The sequence below is a fragment of the Culex quinquefasciatus genome, chromosome 3 (genome assembly GCF_015732765.1).
Source record: "Culex quinquefasciatus strain JHB chromosome 3, VPISU_Cqui_1.0_pri_paternal, whole genome shotgun sequence".
Taxonomy (NCBI): Eukaryota; Metazoa; Arthropoda; class Insecta; order Diptera; family Culicidae; genus Culex; species Culex quinquefasciatus.
Window position 1 is genome coordinate 134210740 of NC_051863.1, and position 21787 is coordinate 134232526.

Genomic DNA, 21787 nt, shown 5'->3' on the forward strand with positions numbered 1-21787 from the left:
ACGGAAATGCGAGCAATTTTAATATTTTTTAGGTTTTTTCGACCTCAAACTTCCAAGCCCGTTTTACCCCACTTCTCTTTGTCGTAGAGGGCTCATATTTGGCATGAGTTCATCTCATGTATAGACAAACAAACGCTGAAAGTTTCATCCAAATCGGAGCACCTCGATACGACCCGTTACACATTGGTGAAAAACTCGCTCTTAACAGCTCTTGCTCGTGTAATTCGCTCTTTCACTTTGGATGCATTTCGGAAATGACTACAGTTTTGGAACTCTTGCAAATGAAATACACCAAGAAATTAATATAAATTTAAAATGTTTTCAACCGCAATTTATGGAAACGATAAATATGTACATTTGTATTTTACGAGTTCATTTCCCACGAAGTGATGCCATCGTTGGCACGCGCAATTTTCTTTCCAGGTAGCAGAAGCCACACCACACAAGCATGGTTGCGAGCTTCATTCACTGGCGCAACATGCAAACAGCATTCATTAGAGCGCTAGAGCGAATTTTATTCAAATCATTGAGAGCTCGTTAAATTATCACGTCAATGTTCAAAACGTTTTAAGAAAATAGTAGCGTTATTTTGAATGGACAAATTAAAAATGAACAATTTTTTAAAGTGCCTCCAAAACCCACAGTAAGTTTGGTTGTAAATTCCAACCGGTACGCAGACGTTTCTGATCGCGTGCCCCGACGGAGTTTATTTTCTCAGAATGTGGCCCCCGACGATGCACGCTGCACACATGTGACGTCACACACACTTCCTGCGTACACAACCATTAGACGCAAACAACTCCACCGACCAATTGCACAACGGACGGGCACAACCACGTATGACTCTGCGTTCATCCCCACGTGGCGCATTTCCCACCGTGATAAGCGTAATTTGAATTTAATGTGTTTACCTCACCGTTCCCCCAGACAACGCACCCGCCCACCCACACTCGCTCTAGCTCAATGATTTTGCTGTTGTTGTGCGCTTTGTATATTTTGCACATTTGTGTTTGCTTTTCCAGCTAAAATTTAAAAGTTTTCCCTCGTTTAAGAGGAAATTGTTTCCACAACACCTATGCATTATGGTTCCCATAATGGATTAACAAGTTGGGAAATTATAGGTGGTGCATTCTCAGGAATCAACTCAATAAAAAATAGTTTAAGTGGAAGTAAATTTTCATTGAATTAAATATATCCCACTGAAACTCACAAATGAGAATAACAAAGCACTTGTCGTTATGGTATTTTCTAGTATAGAGCAATTATCTGATTAGAATGAGACTTTGTCCATGCATTCCCGACTTCAAAAGGAGCCATTTTGCACCATTAGTTTTTCCATACAAATCTACATCCAACTTTGCCGGCTGGTTATACAATATCCAATATTCTAAATCTATTTTTTGAGATGGATTTTTTTTATCGATATGGTATCTTCGGCAAAGTTAGGTAATGAAATAGGTATAATATAAAAATATCCCGTCTTTTTTTTCTTACTAACACAAAAAGTTCAAATTCTGAAATTCGCATTCGTGTGAAGATGGCGATCTAAGCGGGTTGCAGACTGGATTTCGTCATGTATATGTGATTAGGGCGTCCAATATTTTTTCAATCCCGGGAATTCCCGGGATCCCTGGATTTTTTTAAACAGTCATAACATCTATGGGCAATTCTCTCAGATTTCGGTCATTCGATTTTTTTGTTTTTTTTTTTATCTGGCTGAAACTTTTTTGGTTCCTTCTGTATGTCCAAAGAAGCCATTTTGCATCATTAGTTTGTCCATATAATTTTCCCATACAAATTTGGCAGCTGCCCATACAAAAACGATGTTTGAAAATTCAAAAATTTGTATCTTTTGAAGGAATTTTTTGATCGATTTGGTGTTTTAGGCAAATTTGTAGGTCTGGATGAGGACTACACTGAAAAAAAATGATAAGCGTTAAAAAAATTGGTGATTTTTTAACTTAAATTTTCTCACCAAAACTTGATTTGCAAAAACACACATTTTTTATATTTTTTAGGGGACATAAAATACCAACTTTTCAGAAATATCCAGATTGTGCAAAACATCTTTGACCGAATAATGAATTTTTGAATCAATACTGTGTTTTTCAAAAAATCTAAATATTGGTCACAAATATTTTTCAAATTAATTTTTCGATGTTAAATAAAATTTGCAATCAAAAAGTACTTCAGTAATATTTCGATAAAGTTCACCGTTTTCAAGTTAAATCCATTTTTAGGTAACTCTTTGGAAAATAGTCGCAGTTTTTTTTTTTAAATAAGTGCACATATTTGCCCACTTTTGAAAAAAATATTTTTGAAGAGCTGAGAAAATTCTTTAAATTTTGCTTTTTTGAACTTTGTTGATACGACTCTTAGTTGCTGAGATATTGCCATGCAAAGGTTTATAAACAGAAAAATTGATGTTTTCTAAGTCTCACCCAAACAACCCACCATTTTCTAACATCGATATCTCAGCAACTAATGGTCCGATTTACTATGTACAATAAAATATGAAACATTCGTGAAATTTTGCGATCTTTTCGAAAACAATACTTTCAAAAATTTATGTCAAGACTAAAATTTCAAAAGGACGTAATACTGAATGTTTCAAAAGTGAGCAAACATGTGCACTAGTTTAAAAAAAAAGGTGCTGTGATAATGCTACAGGCATAACCATCATGACGAAGAACCTCGGACACAAAAGTAAATGAATTTTTTATAGTTATTAATATTTGCGTTTCTTGGCCACAAAATCAATCAATAAAGAGTTATTTCTTAAGATCTATTTATTTCTGCTCAAAGATTGTCTCATGTTAATTTGACGTTGGATAACGGGGGAAAGTACACTCCAGGTGGCGGCCACTACTGCCGAAATGTCAAATTTCATGTTCAGTATCAAAATCCCCAAAGTTTGATACCCATATTGCCCCAACTCTTATAGTTCCGTCATTGTCCCCCTATCGGAACACCCCCGGGGCCTCCAGCCATTTTCATGTTCAGTATTAAAAACCATGAATTTTGATACCAATATTGCCAAAACTCGTATGGTTCTGTAAAAGGCTCTCCGAGCCCCGGGAGAACCTGCTTTGAGGGCACCGGCCACTCCAGGTTTTGGCCAACACTGTCGAAATGGCCATATTCATGTTCAGTATCAAAAATCATGAATTTTGATACCCATATTGCCCCAACTCTTCTGGCTTCGCAAATGTCCCCTTATCGGAACGTCCCCGGGACCTCCGGCCACTCCAGGTGGCGGCCACTACTGCCAAAATGTCAAAATTCATGTCTAGTATCAAAATCCCTAAAGTTTGATACCCATATTGCCCCAACTCTTATGGTTCCGCAAATGTCCCCTTATCGGAACATCCCCGGGGCCTCCGGCCACTCCAGGTGGCGGCCACTACTGCCAAAATGTCAAATGTCATGTCCAGTATCAAAATCCCTAAAGTTTGATACCCATATTGCCCAACTCTTATGGTTCCGCAAATGTCCCCTTATCGGAACATCCCCGGGGCCTGCGGCCACTCCAGGTGGTGGCTACTACTGCCAAAATGTCAAAATTCATGTCCAGTATCAAAATCCCTAAAGTTTGATACCCATATTGGCCCAACTCTTATGGTTCCGCAAATGTCCCCCTATCGGAACATCCCCGAGGCCTGCGGCCACTCCAGGTGGTGGCCACTACTGCCATAATGTCAAATTTCATGTCCAGTATCAAAATCCCTAAAGTTTGATACCCATATTGCCCCAACTCTTATGGTTCCGCAAATGTCCCCCTATCGGAACATCCCCGGGGCCTGCGGCCACTCCAGGTGGCGGCCACTACTGCTAAAATGTCAAATTTCACGTCCAGTATCAAAATCCCTAATGTTTGATACCCATATTGCCCCAACTCTTATGGTTCCGCAAATGTCCCCCTATCGGAACATCCCCGGGGCCTGCGGCCACTCCAGGTGGCGGCCACTACTGCCAAAATGTCAAATTTCATGTCCAGTATCAAAATCCCTAAAGTTTGATACCCATATTACCCCAACTCTTATGGTTCCGCAAATGTCCCCCTATCGGAACATCCCCGGGGCCTGCGGCCACTCCAGGTGGCGGCCACTACTGCCAAAATGTCAAATTTCATGTCCAGTATCAAAATCCCTAAAGTTTGATACCCATATTGCCCCAACTCTTATGGTTCCGCAAATGTCCCCCTATCGGAACATCCCCGGGGCCTGCGGCCACTCCAGGTGGTGGCCACTGCTGCCAAAATGTCAAATTTCATGTCCAGTATCAAAATCCCTAAAGTTTGATACCCATATTGCCCCAACTCTTATGGTTCCGCAAATGTCCCCCTATCGGAACATCCCCGGGGCCTGCGGCCACTCCAGGTGGCGGCCACTACTGCCAAAATGTCAAATTTCATGTCCAGTATCAAAATCCCTAAAGTTTGATACCCATATTGCCCCAACTCTTATGGTTCCGCAAATGTCCCCCTATCGGAACATCCCCGGGGCCTGCGGCCACTCCAGGTGGTGGCCACTGCTGCCAAAATGTCAAATTTCATGTCCAGTATCAAAATCCCTAAAGTTTGATACCCATATTGCCCCAACTCTTATGGTTCTGCAAATGTCCCCTTATCGGAACATCCCTGGGGCCTGCGGCCACTCCAGGTGGTGGCCACTGCTGCCAAAATGTAAAATTTCATGTCCAGTATCAAAATCCCTAAAGTTTGATACCCATATTGCCCCAACTCTTATGGTTCTGCAAATGTCCCCTTATCGGAACATCCCTGGGGCCTGCGGCCACTCCAGGTGGTGGCCACTGCTGCCAAAATGTCAAATTTCATGTCCAGTATCAAAATCCCTAAAGTTTGATACCCATATTGCCCCAACTCTTATGGTTCTGCAAATGTCCCCTTATCGGAACATCCCTGGGGCCTGCGGCCACTCCAGGTGGTGGCCACTGCTGCCAAAATGTCAAATTTCATGTCCAGTATCAAAATCCCTAAAGTTTGATACCCATATTGTCCCAACTCTTATGGTTCCGCAAATGTCCCCCTATCGGAACATCCCCGGGGCCTGCGGCCACTCCAGGTGGCGGCCACTACTGCCAAAATGTCAAATTTCATGTCCAGTATCAAAATCCCTAAAGTTTGATACCCATATTGCCCCAACTCTTATGGTTCCGCAAATGTCCCCCTATCGGAACATCCCCGGGGCCTGCGGCCACTCCAGGTGGTGGCCACTGCTGCCAAAATGTCAAATTTCATGTCCAGTATCAAAATCCCTAAAGTTTGATACCCATATTGCCCCAACTCTTATGGTTCTGCAAATGTCCCCTTATCGGAACATCCCTGGGGCCTGCGGCCACTCCAGGTGGTGGCCACTGCTGCCAAAATGTCAAATTTCATGTCCAGTATCAAAATCCCTAAAGTTTGATACCCATATTGCCCCAACTCTTATGGTTCCGCAAATGTCCCCCTATTGGAACATCCCCGGGGCCTGCGGCCACTCCAGGTGGTGGCCACTGCTGCCAAAATGTCAAATTTCATGTCCAGTATCAAAATCCCTAAAGTTTGATACCCATATTGTCCCAACTCTTATGGTTCCGCAAATGTCCCCCTATCGGAACATCCCCGGGGCCTGCGGCCACTCCAGGTGGCGGCCACTACTGCCAAAATGTCAAATTTCATGTCCAGTATCAAAATCCCTAAAGTTTGATACCCATATTGCCCCAACTCTTATGGTTCCGCAAATGTCCCCTATCGGAACATCCCCGGCCTGCGGCCACTCCAGGTGGTGGCCACTGCTGCCAAAATGTCAAATTTCATGTCCAGTATCAAAATCCCTAAAGTTTGATACCCATATTGCCCCAACTCTTATGGTTCTGCAAATGTCCCCTTATCGGAACATCCCCGGGGCCTGCGGCCACTCCAGGTGGTGGCCACTGCTGCCAAAATGTAAAATTTCATGTCCAGTATCAAAATCCCTAAAGTTTGATACCCATATTGCCCCAACTCTTATGGTTCCGCAAATGTCCCCCTATCGGAACATCCCCGGGGCCTGCGGCCACTCCAGGTGGCGGCCACTACTGCCAAAATGTCAAATTTCATGTCCAGTATCAAAATCCCTAAAGTTTGATACCCATATTGCCCCAACTCTTATGGTTCCGCAAATGTCCCCTATCGGAACATCCCCGGCCTGCGGCCACTCCAGGTGGTGGCCACTGCTGCCAAAATGTCAAATTTCATGTCCAGTATCAAAATCCCTAAAGTTTGATACCCATATTGCCCCAACTCTTATGGTTCCGCAAATGTCCCCCTATCGGAACATCCCCGGGGCCTGCGGCCACTCCAGGTGGTGGCCACTGCTGCCAAAATGTCAAATTTCATGTCCAGTATCAAAATCCCTAAAGTTTGATACCCATATTGTCCCAACTCTTATGGTTCCGCAAATGTCCCCCTATCGGAACATCCCCGGGGCCTGCGGCCACTCCAGGTGGCGGCCACTACTGCCAAAATGTCAAATTTCATGTCCAGTATCAAAATCCCTAAAGTTTGATACCCATATTGCCCCAACTCTTATGGTTCCGCAAATGTCCCCCTATTGGAACATCCCCGGGGCCTGCGGCCACTCCAGGTGGTGGCCACTGCTGCCAAAATGTCAAATTTCATGTCCAGTATCAAAATCCCTAAAGTTTGATACCCATATTGTCCCAACTCTTATGGTTCCGCAAATGTCCCCCTATCGGAACATCCCCGGGGCCTGCGGCCACTCCAGGTGGCGGCCACTACTGCCAAAATGTCAAATTTCATGTCCAGTATCAAAATCCCTAAAGTTTGATACCCATATTGCCCCAACTCTTATGGTTCCGCAAATGTCCCCCTATCGGAACATCCCCGGGGCCTGCGGCCACTCCAGGTGGTGGCCACTGCTGCCAAAATGTCAAATTTCATGTCCAGTATCAAAATCCCTAAAGTTTGATACCCATATTGCCCCAACTCTTATGGTTCTGCAAATGTCCCCTTATCGGAACATCCCTGGGGCCTGCGGCCACTCCAGGTGGTGGCCACTGCTGCCAAAATGTCAAATTTCATGTCCAGTATCAAAATCCCTAAAGTTTGATACCCATATTGCCCCAACTCTTATGGTTCCGCAAATGTCCCCCTATTGGAACATCCCCGGGGCCTGCGGCCACTCCAGGTGGTGGCCACTGCTGCCAAAATGTCAAATTTCATGTCCAGTATCAAAATCCCTAAAGTTTGATACCCATATTGTCCCAACTCTTATGGTTCCGCAAATGTCCCCCTATCGGAACATCCCCGGCCTGCGGCCACTCCAGGTGGCGGCCACTACTGCCAAAATGTCAAATTTCATGTCCAGTATCAAAATCCCTAAAGTTTGATACCCATATTGCCCCAACTCTTATGGTTCCGCAAATGTCCCCTATCGGAACATCCCCGGGGCCTGCGGCCACTCCAGGTGGTGGCCACTGCTGCCAAAATGTCAAATTTCATGTCCAGTATCAAAATCCCTAAAGTTTGATACCCATATTGCCCCAACTCTTATGGTTCCGCAAATGTCCCCCTATCGGAACACCCCCGGGGCCTCCGGCCAATCCAGGTGGTGGCCACTACTACCAAAATGTCAAATTTGTCAAAGAGAGAGCGAAGGGGTGAGAGCAGCTTTCTGCGTAGCTGTGGATCCCGTCACCCCTCGCGTCCTTCCTTGGTTCCGTCCCGCAAAATCTCCATGGCAACACGATGCACGGAATCTGGCCGCTTCCTCAACCGGGCGCCGGGCGAGAGCAGCTTCCTCGAGCTGTGAAATCCGTCATCGGTTTGGGGGAGCGGGGTGAAGGCAGCTCGCCGAGCTGTGAAATCCCTCACCCTACGCGTCCTTCCTTGGTCCCGTCCCGCAAGATCTCCACGGCAACGTCGTCCGATCGTGGATTTCCTCGTGGCTGGTTTCCTCCTCGGTCCCGCATCAGCAACAGCAGGCAGGAGCTCCTTCCAGGTCGGCGTCCAAAATTGATTTGCCTTGATTTTGGATCGGCACCTCGTTTTATATCACATCGTTTTGGCGTTTGGCGAAGCAGCAGCACAAAAGGAATAAATCGCCAAATTGTGTCAAGGCCAAACGCAGGCAAGGCTTTGGGGGCGGAGTCAAGAGAGAGAGTGTGCGCGTGTGTGTGTTGTGTGCGTGCTTGCTTGCTGTGTGGAAGCAGTTTTATTAATTTAAACTCAGTTTTTAAGTGCTTCAACTAAATTTCATGGCCATTAATTAGGTATAGTAAGAATGCGTGAAATCTCCCCTTTCGTTTGGTGGGTACCACTTTTACGTGTGTTGAACAGGAGCTGAGATATTAATGTCACAAATCTTGCAGTCGCGTTTAATTTTTCGTTACATTTCGCTCCGCGAAATTTTGGATTGCTACCCTGTATAGAGCCCTAAGACGAAGTTCTTCGTCAAAATAAAAATTGCTACTTTTTTCAAAAAAGTTACTTAAAAATGGTTTTGATTTAAAAACGGTGCATTGTATCAAAATTTCACTAAAGTAATTTTTGATTGCAAATTTACTTTTACTTGTAAAAATGAAGTTGAAAAATTTGTGCGACCAAGATTTCGATTTTTTGAAAAAATCTGTATTGATTCAAAAATTCATAACAAATCAAATTTTAGTTACAAAAAGATAAATTAAAAATCACCAAATTTTTTTTACCGTGTATCATTTTTTCAGTGTAGTCCTTATCTATACCTACAACTTTGCCGAAAACACCAAATCGAACAAAAAAATCCTTCAAATGATGCAGATTTTTGAATTAAAATCATAGAATTAGCTCAATACTTTTAATTGGTGATAATCTACACTTCAATCTAAACATAGCTTAAGGTCGTAGATGGAGTCTTCCATTCTTGGGGCAATGACTGACAATGATGGTTCTGAATCCAGGGTCCAGAAATAGTAAGTTGAAATGAAAAAAATAATCACTATATGTAAAACGTTTCTACAAACAACACAAAGAAAACCGTTTTTTGATTGAAACATTCTGAATCAAGATTTGAATGGAAATAATGCCGTCATAAGTGCAGTGCTTCTGGGGACGCGCAGTCCTGTTTTTTCACGATAATTTTCGTCTCTTTTGTGTGGCTGTTTGTGCGTAATGTTCCGTCAGTGCAAGCGGATGGTTATGTTTGTGTGCAAAGTGCCCTTTCTTCATCATCGCTGGTTGGAAGGCAATTTGACGGTTGAGTTCGTTAGTTTTACCGCGTAAAATAATATTTTGATTCATCGAGAACGTTGTGTGGTGTGCGAGTCTTTTTTTGTGTTGAAAAGACCTTCCCATAGCTCCGTAACTCGGAGGGCTCGACGTCGGTTGTTTGTGTGTTAAGCCCTCTCCATAGCATCATTGCTCGAGAGGCAACGATAATCAATACCTCATCTAGTTAACAGAAAGAAGATCGGAAGGCATTTGATGGTTGAGTTCGTAGCGTCGTTTCCGTAACAAATTTATGAATTAAATGGTTATATAATTAAGAATCAGACTACGCTATCATTGCAGCATTGCGTTTAACACCTCATTCTTCAAATAAACATTATTTGGCTTTATCTTTCCACAGCCGGCTGTCTAAGATGAAACCATTTAATTTAAAATTTAACAACAGTTAAACGGGAAATGTCTCATCCGCAGCATCCGATTGTTTGCCTTGAGAATAATATATAAAACCTTACAACAAACACTATGATTTTGGGTCGCATCATCATCTTCTATGATGAATCCTGACCAAACACCCTATCCTACTAACAAGTTTTCAGGTTCCTGGCGCTCGTGGGGTGTAAGCACAGAGTAAATCAGCTGCCCTAGTAGCAACCTGCGCTAACTAACATTCCCGTCCCTTAAAATCGAGGTCTACAAACTGACATGGCGGGCGCCGTTGGTGGCCAATGACTGTTACCTATTCGCAACTGATCTAGTTTTAGCAATCATGGTGTTTTATCTTTTCAGCGCATTCATACATGCTGTTGATAAGAGAAACACCACTAGATCGTCGAAGCCTATAATCAGTAGTGCTGAAAGGATATTACGGTTCTGTTCAGCAACGGAGGGGCAACCATGGGTGATCTCTCATGCTCATGCTCATGCTCATGAAACATTCTGAATCAAGATTTGAATGTTTTTCTTAAACAAAGATGGCCGCCAAATGGCTGATCGGTAATGATGCCTTTCAGAGCCTTAAAAGATTATTTTTGTTCTTTGTTGTGCTTTGGATTTTAAATGCACCAATCTAGTAATCTAGTATAACTAAAGGCTTTTAAAATTTCATTGAAAATGTCTAAAATAACAAAAAAAAACTACAGCAAATAAATCTAGAGTTTTTTTTATTAGGTCCTATAAACATATGAAAGACAATAGATAATTGGTCCTTTTAAAAAAAAAACTCTGGAAATGATACCGGTCATTGTGAAATTTAAAAAAGATAAGATTTTCATGTTTTATATATATATATATATTTTTTTCTTATTTTCTTTAAGTCAGAAAATCGGATCTTCAGTTTGAATAGGTACAGGAGATTTTAGAGCAATAGATATTTTAAATAGGACCTTATAAAAATAATTTTATGAAAAAAATAAATGGGTAATTCTCCGCCAACTCAAACAGCAGTTGCCCCGACCCCTCTTCGATTTGCGTGAAACTTTGTCCTAAGGGGTAACTTTTGTTCTTGAACACGATTCCGAGGTCCGTTTTTTGATATCTCGTGACGGAGGGGCGGTACGATCCAAAAACACTTAAAAAAGTTTTAAAAACTCAGCCATTTTCCGTTACCTGACTGCAATTTTTTTTTTTCGAAAATGTCATTTTAAGGGAAATTTAATGTACTTTTCGAATCTACAATGACCCAGAAGGGTCATTTTTTCATTTAGAGAGCAATTCCAGCTCAAAACAGGAATTTTAAGGTACTTTTTTCTCGAACCTCTCCGATTTCAATGAAACTTTGTAGACATGTTATCCTAGGCATATACAAGCCATTTTTGTGTATATGGAGCAAATTGTACTCGAAAATGACATTTGAGAAGGGCGTAAGTTATTTAAATATTTTTGTATTTTGTAACTTAAAAATTACTGTATCTCAAAGCCGTTGCATCGTATCAAAAAGTAGTCAGAGACAAACTTTAAGGAAATTAAACCGGCTTTCTGAAAAAAATACACTGAAAGAAAAATACACACCACTTCTATGAGATTTTTCAATTTTTAAGTTTAAAAGTTAAATTTGAAGGTGATGTCACGATTTTTTTTCGTTCAAAATTTTTGAGGAATTAGCCTAAAATGTTACAAAAAGACTCATGAAAAATGCAAGATGGTATGTCTCTCCTAAAAAAATACAAAAATCATTCACTAAAACTGTTTTTTTGAAAAGTGGTCTAAACGTCAAAATTTTCAAAAACCGATAGTGGGAATCGATTTCCCAGTCAATTTTACATAAAAGTCTCCATATTGACCATTGTCCTATGTCCAGCGGTTTTAAAAATAAAAATGTTGAAAAAATAGGTTTTTTGATGGTTTTTTGCAATTTCTAAATGACAGACTTGATTTTTCCGTCTCGTAAATATTTTTACCGGAAAGCTCGTCCAATTTCCTATAAGTTAGGAAAGACAGCTAAAATCGGATGAAATGGCGCGGAGATATAATTTTTCAAAAAAAGAGGTTTTTGCGAAAAATGACGAAAATTGCCATTCTTTGAACCACCCTAGCACGATGTAGGTCACCCTAATGGCCAAACGGGTACTACGGGTCCAATTATTTTGGCCAAGGAACCCCAAAAATTTTTTGAGCCCGATTGGAGAACTTTTTTTTCGGTTTAGGCTCTTTTCAAATGGAATTGCTGTATAAATAGTTTTTTTTAACTCGTCAAAAAGCTATCAAACCGATTTGATTAAATACAACTTTTGATTTAAAATACAATTTATGAAAACCAATAAACCGAATGGGCAGCGAATGACCGAAAGGTTAAAGCTGCCGGAAATAAAGCAACTAACAACAATAAACCGAACGAAAACGCAAATCAAACTAACTTTGTTGAATCAGAACAATCACGGGGAAGTTGATAGGAATGTTAATACAATACTTGAGTGGTAGAGACCGACAGATAAAATCCATTTAACCCACGCGAAAATATTAGCTCCTCAGGTTACGTATTAAAAAAAACGATTCATCAAAAGACAATTTATGTTCCCGTAAAAAAAGTCTGTAAGGACAAAAAAGTGAATCTGCAATAATCAGAGACACGACCCGAAACGTCAAACACGAACAATTGGAATTTTGACATTCTGAAACACGTGAATTACCCCAATATCGGCTTCCCGCACGGGTTGTGTGGAAATTGTTGCACACGGTTGAAGTTGGCATTTAAGTTGCACTGTTCATTTTATGCTAAATTTCAGTATTTGAGCGGGGGAAATTGTTTACTGTTTAAACCAAAACCACCATCATCTTGCAGGTAACAATTTTCTGAAATTTTTTTGCATTTTTTTTTTGTGAAATCAAAAAGACGAATTTTCAAAATTCCCTCTGAATACTCAATTTTATCACTTACATCACTGTTTCAGCTACTGCCAGCATTTAATATGTTTCCAAATCTTTAGCATTGTTTTATAACAGCAATTTACAAGCAAAATCTATAGTTTTCATTGATTTGACTATGTGACGTAAGCGCCATTACGAAGAAATATATTTTAAATTAGGCGCTTTTAGTACAACAAAATCACATTAATTTCAGGATTTTGATGAAAATTGCTTTGAATGAAAATATGTTACTCACATTAATACATATTGACGTCGTCGTGCTATCCCGCCATTTCGACGTTCCGAGAAAAACGCGTTTTAATGTTAGACCTTGAATAAACAAAAACGAAAGCACGCAATGTAAACAATAACAAACACGTTTTGTTTGGCTGACCATTATGTGCATTGTCCCGAAGTTGGTTGCTGGAGTCCCAAGTTATAAATACAAATGTTTACGGTAGTTTAACTTGTACGTGCGTCAAACGCATATTGACCTGAAATCCCTTTGGCCAGTTGTCGCACTTACATCTATTTTCAGGAAGTGGCAAGATAGCACGACAAGATTAAAACCACTTTCATATGAAAAGTGACAAAAATTTTCGGAGCTTTTTTGGTTTTCATTGAATATCTCACGATTGAAATCGAAATTTGGGGATCTGTGAAGGTCAAAAGATGAGGCATTGTGAGTTGCACAAAATGGCGTTCTTAATGCAATTTGGCCCAAAATGCACGTACGACAAGTTAGCACGACGGCGATGATATGTTTATTTTTTAAATAAAAAGGCAATTTACATCAAAATCTTGGTCAACTCAATTAGGGGTAAAATTACTACTCGAGCGTTTGAGAATTAAAGAATAGCCCTTCTTAGTGCTTTTAGCTGATTTTACACCAATGTGTTTTAAACCTGTTTTGATTCTTTTAATATCTTTTAATATCATCTAAAAGAATAAGTAAACTCATAAAGCACCCATCCAACATTCAATGCCTTGCCCCATTTGCTCAGTGACACATCTTGCTAATAGGGTAATTCTCTGAGATTTCGGTCATTCGATTATTTTTGTATATTTTAATCCGGCTGAAACTTTTTTGGTGCCTTCGGTAGGCCCAAAGAAGCCATTTTGCATCATTAGTTTGTCCTCAAAAATTTTCATACAAATTTGGCAGCTGTCCATACAAAAATGATGAATGAAAATTGAAAAATCTGTATCTTTTGAAGGAATTTTTTGATCGATTTGGTGTCTTCGGCAAAATTGTAGGTATTAATAAGGACTAAACACTGAAAAAAAATATACACGGTAAAAAAATTGTTGGTGATTTTTTATTTCACTTTTTGTCACTAAAACTTGATTTGCAAAAAACACATTTTTTTTATTTTCTGATATGTTCTAGGAGACATAAACTTCTAACTTTTCAGAAATGTCCAGAATGGGCAAAAAATCTTTGACCAAGTTATGAATTATTGAACCAATAATTTGTGTTACGGTGTATCATTTTTTTCTTCAGTGTAGTCCTTATCTATAACTACAACTTTGCCGAAGACACCAAATCAATCAGAAAAAATCCTTCAAAAGGTACAGATTTTTGAATTTTCATTTATCATTCTTGTATGGACAGCTGCCAAATTGATATGGAACAATATATGGACAAACTAATGATGTAAAATGGCTTCTTTGGGCCTACCGAAGGCACCAAAAAAGTTTCAGCCGGATTTAAAAATACAAAAATTCAAATAAAAAAAAAGACCAATTTCGTAGAGAATTGCGCCTGCGGAGAAATGTAATCCGCATCTTGCGATTGTAAACAGAACACGCGCGAAAGTACATCGAGTACCATGTATTGTACTTTTGTGTGTGTGTGTGTCAACAGCGATTTCATATTGCAAATATTTCCACATTCTTACGTACCTCGATGAACGCACGAACGCGCATTAGATAGCTCGGCAGATTCAGGCAAACGAAGACGGACGACACGATCAGCAGCATTTTGGTCACCTTCATCTGCAGGTTCACCATCCGGCCGATTGCTGAAAGGGGAGGGGGGGGGGGGGAGAACGATTGTGAAGATGAAATGTTGTTATTGCATTTTAAGTAGAGTATACAGTAGCCATTTTGAGGTCATGTCGAGGAATTTGAGGTGCTCACTTTTTAAATGATAGATTATGATGTTGGGGACAGTGTTTTCTTAGACAAGAAAAAATAAATAAAAAAACTTCTTTAAAACTCAAATATCTTGGCTCTAGATTGTCAAAATTGTATTTTCTCAGGAGGAAAAATATTCGCCGTAAAATTTCCTACAAGCTGCACGTATTGATTTAACTGGGAAAAATGGGCTATCCTGAATTGAATGAGCATTTCTGAAAAAAGTTTTGAAATAACGCGATTGTTTCGACATGAATCCGACTGGGAAAAACTTAACTCTCTACTGCCCAATTTTTTTTCGATTTTTTTTATTTTTCCCGTGTTCAGGAAATCATGTTGGGCAACTTTTGTTTTACGAAAAACTTTACTTCTCTTGTTTTATGTTTTTCTTGTTTCATTTTTAGTATTTTAATTTGCATTCATCTTGTTTAGTTTATGTTTGTTTTTGGTTGTATTTGGCCTATTCTACCACCTCTTATCATAACATTTTGCTTATCTAAGTTTTTCATGTTTTTACAGACACTTTTCAAATTTTTGCATGTTTTTCTCACTTTCTGCTATAAAATGGCACCATTATCCTTCAAATTGTAAAAAAATGCGTAGAGGCATAGTTTGGGACACTAGAAAAATTACTGCAGGCTTCGTTTTACTTAAAATATAGGAAATGTTAGTTAAAAACACAACCACAGTTGACCCCTAAAAAATGACATTTTTAAAAACATTGGCAAAGTCACATAAGACAATTAAAATTTCCAACCCTTAAATATTCTAAAAATTTAAGAGTTCTTGGGGGGTGCGAGAACCGAATGGTTACGTGGCGCGTGGCCGAATGGTTACGCTGTCCGCTTTGTAAGCGGATGATTCTGGGTTCGATTCCCATCTGCTCCAACCTTCCATCGGATGAGGAAGTAAAATGTCGGTCCCGGCCTTGGTTGTTAGGCCGTTAAGTCATTCCAGGTGTAGGAGTCGTCTCCATGCCATAAGTACAAACAACACACCAAACCAAGCCTACTCCGGTGGAATCGCTGGCGGCAGTTGGACTCGCAATCCAAAGGTCGTCAGTTCAAACACTGGGGTGGAAGGTTCCTTGGAGTAGAAAGAGGTTTGGGTGCTCTCCCCATTCAAGCCTTCGGACTCCTAGGTTCGAGCAGAAACTTGCAATAGAGACCACAAAAGACCCGGGGGTCGTTAATGTGGATGGTTTGATTTTTTTTTTTTGATTTTTGGGGGGTGCGAGAAAGTATTTTAATATTTTTTCTTTTCTCAGAAAACATTGTTCCTAACAACATAATCATTTAAGAAGAAAAAACGAAACTATTGGCACTACGCCCCCCGGGGCATGGCCTTCCTCTAACGTGGGATTTCTGCTCCAGCGCCTCTGACGAGACAGGAGAAACCGGGACCGACGTTTTACTTCACCATCCGATAGAAGCTCAGTGGATAAGGCGGGAATCGAACCCGCGTCTCATAGCATCATCGGGATCGGCAGCCGAAGCCGCTACCCCTGCGCCACGAGACCCATTTAAGAAGTGAGCACCTAAAATTCCTCGACATGACCGCAAAATGGGACAGTACAGGTAGAAAAATGATATTTTTAAAACCTTAATATCTCTTTGAAGCAGCCTCCAACACCCTTACTCCCATAGGTAGGAAGCATTTTGACCAATTGCAATTGCAGTTCAGTGCACTTTTTTGGTGATAACTCAAATCACGGTGGGTAAGAAGGGGATTATTATGCAAATTGCATGCACCTCGCAAATTCCTTCTGGAGGTTGTTGGGGGGACTATTCTGAGTCAAAAAAATCGATTTCCAAAATATTCTGTCGGTGAAAACTGATTTTATCTCAATTTGAAGTTAACAACCCTAATATATCACCTAAAACCTCAAAAATACGTCTAAAATCACGGTCTAACTCTGGACAAAGATGTAAATTTGCATTGAGCGAGTTTTTCACCGATGTGAAACAGGTCGTATCGAGGAGCTCCGATTTGGATGAAACTTTCAGGGTTTGTTTGTCTATACATGAGATGAACTCATGCCAAATATGAGCCCTCTACGACAAAGGGAAGTGGGTTAAAACGGGCATTGAAGTTTGAGGTCCAAAACACATGAAAAATCTTAAAATCGTTCGCATTTCCGTAAAACTTCATCAATTCCTACTCTCTTAGATGCATTCGAATGGACTTTTGAAGCCCTTCAAAATGTGCTATAGACATCCAGGTTTGGTTTGACTTTTTCTCATAGCTTTTGCAAATTACTGTTAAAAATGGATTTTTTTTTAAACCTTAATAACTTTTTGCAACAGCCTCCAATACCCATACTCCCATAGGTCAAAAGTTAGGGAATTTCATGGACTATAAGCCTACGGTATTAACTTTTTGGCCAATCACAGTTTTTCTAATAGTTTTACGATTTTTCTAGAACAAACATTTTACAACGTTAGTTTTTGCCCTGTAGGCCTCCATAGCGGCACTTTTTGGTCTCAATTTTGACATATTCGGAATCCTCAGACAATTTCACGTAAGTTAGAAGTATTGGAGTTGTAAATTTGATTGAAAAAATTGCCATTTAGAGTGAATTAAAATATGTTTTAACAATTTGTTTGATTAGGGGTAAAACAGGGTTTCGCCTACTTGATACAGCATTTGACGTATTGATCATAGGGTAAATGAGATCTATTTCTTTTTTCAAAAATGTTTTTGTTCACCTTCGATGCTCGTTCGAGAGCGGACAGGAACCGGCCACGGAAAACGGGGACCGGCAAAAAAGAATGGATCGCAACGGATCGAATAAAACAGAACGCGCGGACTAGAAGTCAAGGCATATGACCGAGTCGTCGGGTGGTCAGAGCCGAAAGAGGCAGATTTATTGGTCCAATATTAATAGTTAGCCTAGAGAGGAGATCACGATCTCGCTCTTTTATCAATTCTCTCGCTGATAAGGTCACACAAATATTGTTACACTACACAGATCGATCAAGAGAGAAAGTACATAAAACACTGAACACAAATTTATCTAGACTACATTTACTTTAGGTTGTTCCACAATAAACATGCTCCCCCCATTGAAATCCACGAATTTCAATCTTCTTGTTCTTCCTGATCGTTGCTGCCGTCGTCTGCAGCCTCAGCTTCGGGTTGTTCAGCGTCGTTGTCCTCGATCGGCAACAGGCACAGCTTCGCTATCGCCCGTCGAATCACCTTCTTGCCAGCTCGTACGTCAGCCACCCGCACTAGGCCGTCAGGACCCGGGATGACGTTCTCGATTCGCCCTAGCTTCCACTGCATCGTCGGCACGTTGTCCTCTCGGATGATCACTAGCTGCCCAGGCTTGATCTCGTACCGCTTGTGCCACTTGTTTCGGTTCTGCAAGGTTGTGAGGTAGTCCTGGTGCCAGCGAGCCCAAAAGTGCTGCACCATCTGCGTCTGCCGCTGCCAACGCGACAGGGTCGTCTCTTTGCGGTCCGACAGGTCTGGTTCGGCGATGTCGGTCAACGGTCGTCCCACCAGGAAGTGACCAGGCGTGAGAGGTGTGGCATCTGTTGGGTCCTCCGACATCGGGCTGATCGGTCTCGAGTTCAGCACAGCCTCGATGCGAGCGAGAACGGTCGTGAACTCCTCGAAGTTCATGTTGGCTGTTCCGGTGATCCGCTTGAGGTGGTACTTGGCAGAACGCACGCCGGCCTCCCAGAGTCCTCCGAAGTGCGGAGCGTTGGGAGGGATCATGCGCCAGTCGATCGAGGTCTTGGTGCAGAAGTCGTCCAACTTGCCCTTGAGTTGCTGGGACCGGAACAGTTCGTACAGATCCCTCAGCTTGTTCTTGCTGCCGACGAAATTAAGACCGTTATCGGTAAATAGCTTGACCGGTTTACCTCTCCTCGAGACGAAACGTTGCAGGGCGGCGATGAACGCATCGGCCGTCAGGTCTCCCACAAGCTCCAGGTGTATGGCACGTGTAGCGAAGCAGAGGAAGACCGCCACGTACGCCTTGTATGTGACCGTCGAACGCTTGTTGTGCTGGCGGATGTACATCGGGCCAGCGAAGTCCACACCAGCGTTGAGGAACGGGCACACACCTTCGAGACGGGCCTTGGGTAGGTCGCCCATCATCTGCTGCATAGCCACCGGCTTCGCCTTGAAGCAAGTGACGCACCGTCGAATGATCTTACGCACCGTACTGCGCCCGTGCTGCACCCAGAATCGTCGCCGTAACGCGCTCAGCAGCAGTTGCTGCGGGGCATGCAGAAATTCCTCGTGGTAGGACCGTACCACGGCGTCGGTGAACGGGTGCTTCGACGGCAAGACCATGGGGTGTTTCTGACCCACGGTGAGGTTGGAGTGACGGAGCCGTCCGCCCACTCGCAGCACGTTGAACTTAGAACGGTCTGGGAACACACAGAGGGTGATTAGTTTACTTCTACTGTGAATTACCTTTCCGGACTCCAGCTGTTGAAAGTCGTCGGGGAACGCCTCTCGTTGAGCAATGCTCGTCAGCGCCGCCGTCGCTCGGTTGAGTTCGGCGATGGTCAGATGTCCGCTCCGACGCTCTCGTTGATCGTCCTTCCGGATGCAGTCGATGAACCGCAGCATCGTCGCCATCGTTCGCTGCATTCTCCGGAAGCTGCTCTCGATCTCGAACAGGTTGAACATGGCAGGAGGATCAGTGACTGGGAGGCTTACTGTTGGGTTTCGCGTTTCCGGGAGTTGCTCTACAGGTATGGTGGGAGGTTGGGCTGGCCAGAGGGGCTCGTTCTGGTCCAAATACGTCGCGTCTTGCCACCAGATCGGACACTCTCGGATTTCGGTCGGCAGTAAGCCGCGAGAGAGTACATCAGCGGGGTTCTCGTGCGTGCTGACGTACTTCCATTCAAAGTTCTTGGTCAGTTCTTGGATCTGAATGACTCGGTTGCTGACGTAGGTGTCGAGTCTGCCTGGGTCGGTCCGGATCCAGGAAAGCGCCACGGTGGAATCCATCCAACAAACTATTCTAGTAAAGGGAATGCTCAATATGTGCGTTAGGTTAGAGATTAGTCGTGCAAGTACAAGCCCGCCATCAAGTTCTAGGCGCGGAATGGTCTGTTTTGCGTTTTTGCTGGGTGCGATTCGAGACTTTGAGGTGAGCAATCTGACTGTGCTGTACTCCCTGCTGTACACGCACCGAACGTAGACAGCTGCTCCGTATCCCAACATCGATGCATCGCTGAAGCCATGCAGTTCTATCTGGAGCGGATTTGGGTGTGGGATTACGTTTCTAGGAATTTCAATTTCACCCATCTCGGCGATCTGGTTGCGGAAGGTATCCCATTCCTCGGTGTCTGGTAAGACATCGTCCCACTCGACCTCAACTTCCCACAGCTTCTGCATCATCACCTTCGCCTTGAAGATGACAGGACACAGCAGTCCGATCGGGTCGTACAGTTTCGCGATGTCAGAGTACTGGGATCGCTTCGTCGGTGGTCCAGTGTTGAAGCGAATCTCGTGCAGCTTGGTGAGGAACTTGTCGCTGCTGGGTTGCCAAGGTAACCCCAACGTTCGCGTGGTCTTCTGGTCCTTGAAGAACGCGTCCTGCTCGTTGTCGGCGTTCGGGACCGACTTCAGCAGGTCCGGGTGGTTGGATGCCCACTTGTGCAGGTCAAATCCAGCCGACTTCATCATCGCGACAAACTCCTTCTGCAGCGCCAACGCTTCTTCCAGCGTGTCAGCACCACTCAACAAGTCGTCCATGTACACGTCGTCAGTTCCCGCCTTCGCCGCCAGGGGAAAGCGCTCGATCTCGTCTTTGCACACTTGCGCCAAAGTTCTGGTTGCCAAGAATGGTGCACAGGCTGTCCCGTACGTCACCGTAGCTAGCTGGTACACCTTCACGAGCTCATCTGGGTGCCTCCGCCAGAAAATTTGTTGGTACTTCCGGTCTTCTGATCGAATCCGAATCTGTCGGAACATCTGGGTCATGTCGGCCGTAAACACGAACTGGGGAAAACGGAAGCGGATCACGATGTCGTAGAGCTTCCGCTGTAGGGCTGGACCGACGTACAGGTGATCGTTCAGGGAGCTCCCAGATGTTGTACCGGCTGAGGCGTCGAACACGACACGCGTCTTTGTAGTGGTGCTCGCCGGGTTGAACACCGCGTGGTGGGGCATGAAGTATCCACCCGGGACCTCGTCCGCCTCGATCATGTGCCCTTGGTCTTCGTAGTCCTTCATGAACGCCACGTACTGCTCACGAAGGTTCTCGTCGCGGTACATCCTTCGCTCCATCTGCACAAATCTGCTCAGCGCCATCGCACGACTATCGCCAAGTTCTCGGATGCTCTCCTTCACCGGAAGTCCAACTTCGTATCGGCCGTCTCGAAGTCTCCGGCAAGTGTCCGAGTAGCTCTGCTCGGCTGCCCGCTCGTCCGCGGTCAGCGCACGGGTTTCTGGAACGGCCTCGGAGTCCCAGAACTGCTTGATCTGCTCGCTCAGCATCTCGTTGGTCACGACTCCGCACGTGCGCGTGGAAGTCTCATCTGCTCGTCGCTCGGTCACGGTTCCGCCCACGACCCAGCCAAAGGTCGTTTCCTTGCACCAAAGTGTACGATCATCTGCCAGAGGAAACGACGCGCCCGTAAAAAGATCATTGAACGTTTGGATGCCCAACAGAATATCGATTCGTCGCGATCGATTGAACAAAGGGTCTGCCAGGTGCACACCTGCTGGGAACCGCTCGGGGTCGACATCAAAGGTTTCGATCGGGATGTCTGTTGTGATCTTCTTCATCATGAGAAACTCCAGCTCGTACAAACAATCGGGGTTCGTGGTAGAGCGAATCCTTGCTGCTACCTTGCTCTTGATCAACTGTTGTGCTCCAGACACACCAGCTACACAAACGTTGGCCTTGACCTTGGGGAGTTTCAGCATGTTGACGATTCGGGACGAGATGATATTGTGCATCGAGCCACAATCGAGCAAAATACGGCACTTGATCGAATTTCCATAGGCGTCCTCAACAACTCCCACCGCGGTGTACAGCACAAATTGCATCGCTGAAGGGATCGACGACGTGTCACACCCAACGACAGAGTTCGATGACGACATGCTCTGTGATGGTGTTGG

General features: G+C 43.4%; 1 protein-coding gene across 1 annotated transcript in view; it reads right to left on the minus strand.

Moving 5' to 3' along the window:
• LOC6031921 (growth hormone secretagogue receptor type 1) overlaps window positions 1–21787 on the minus strand; it is a 61796-nt gene that overhangs the window by 18696 nt on the left and 21313 nt on the right. Inside the window, exon 5 of the mRNA XM_038258702.1 lies at window positions 14459–14577. Coding sequence (XP_038114630.1) covers window positions 14459–14577 — 119 coding nt within the window. The remainder of the gene's footprint in view (window positions 1–14458; window positions 14578–21787) is intronic.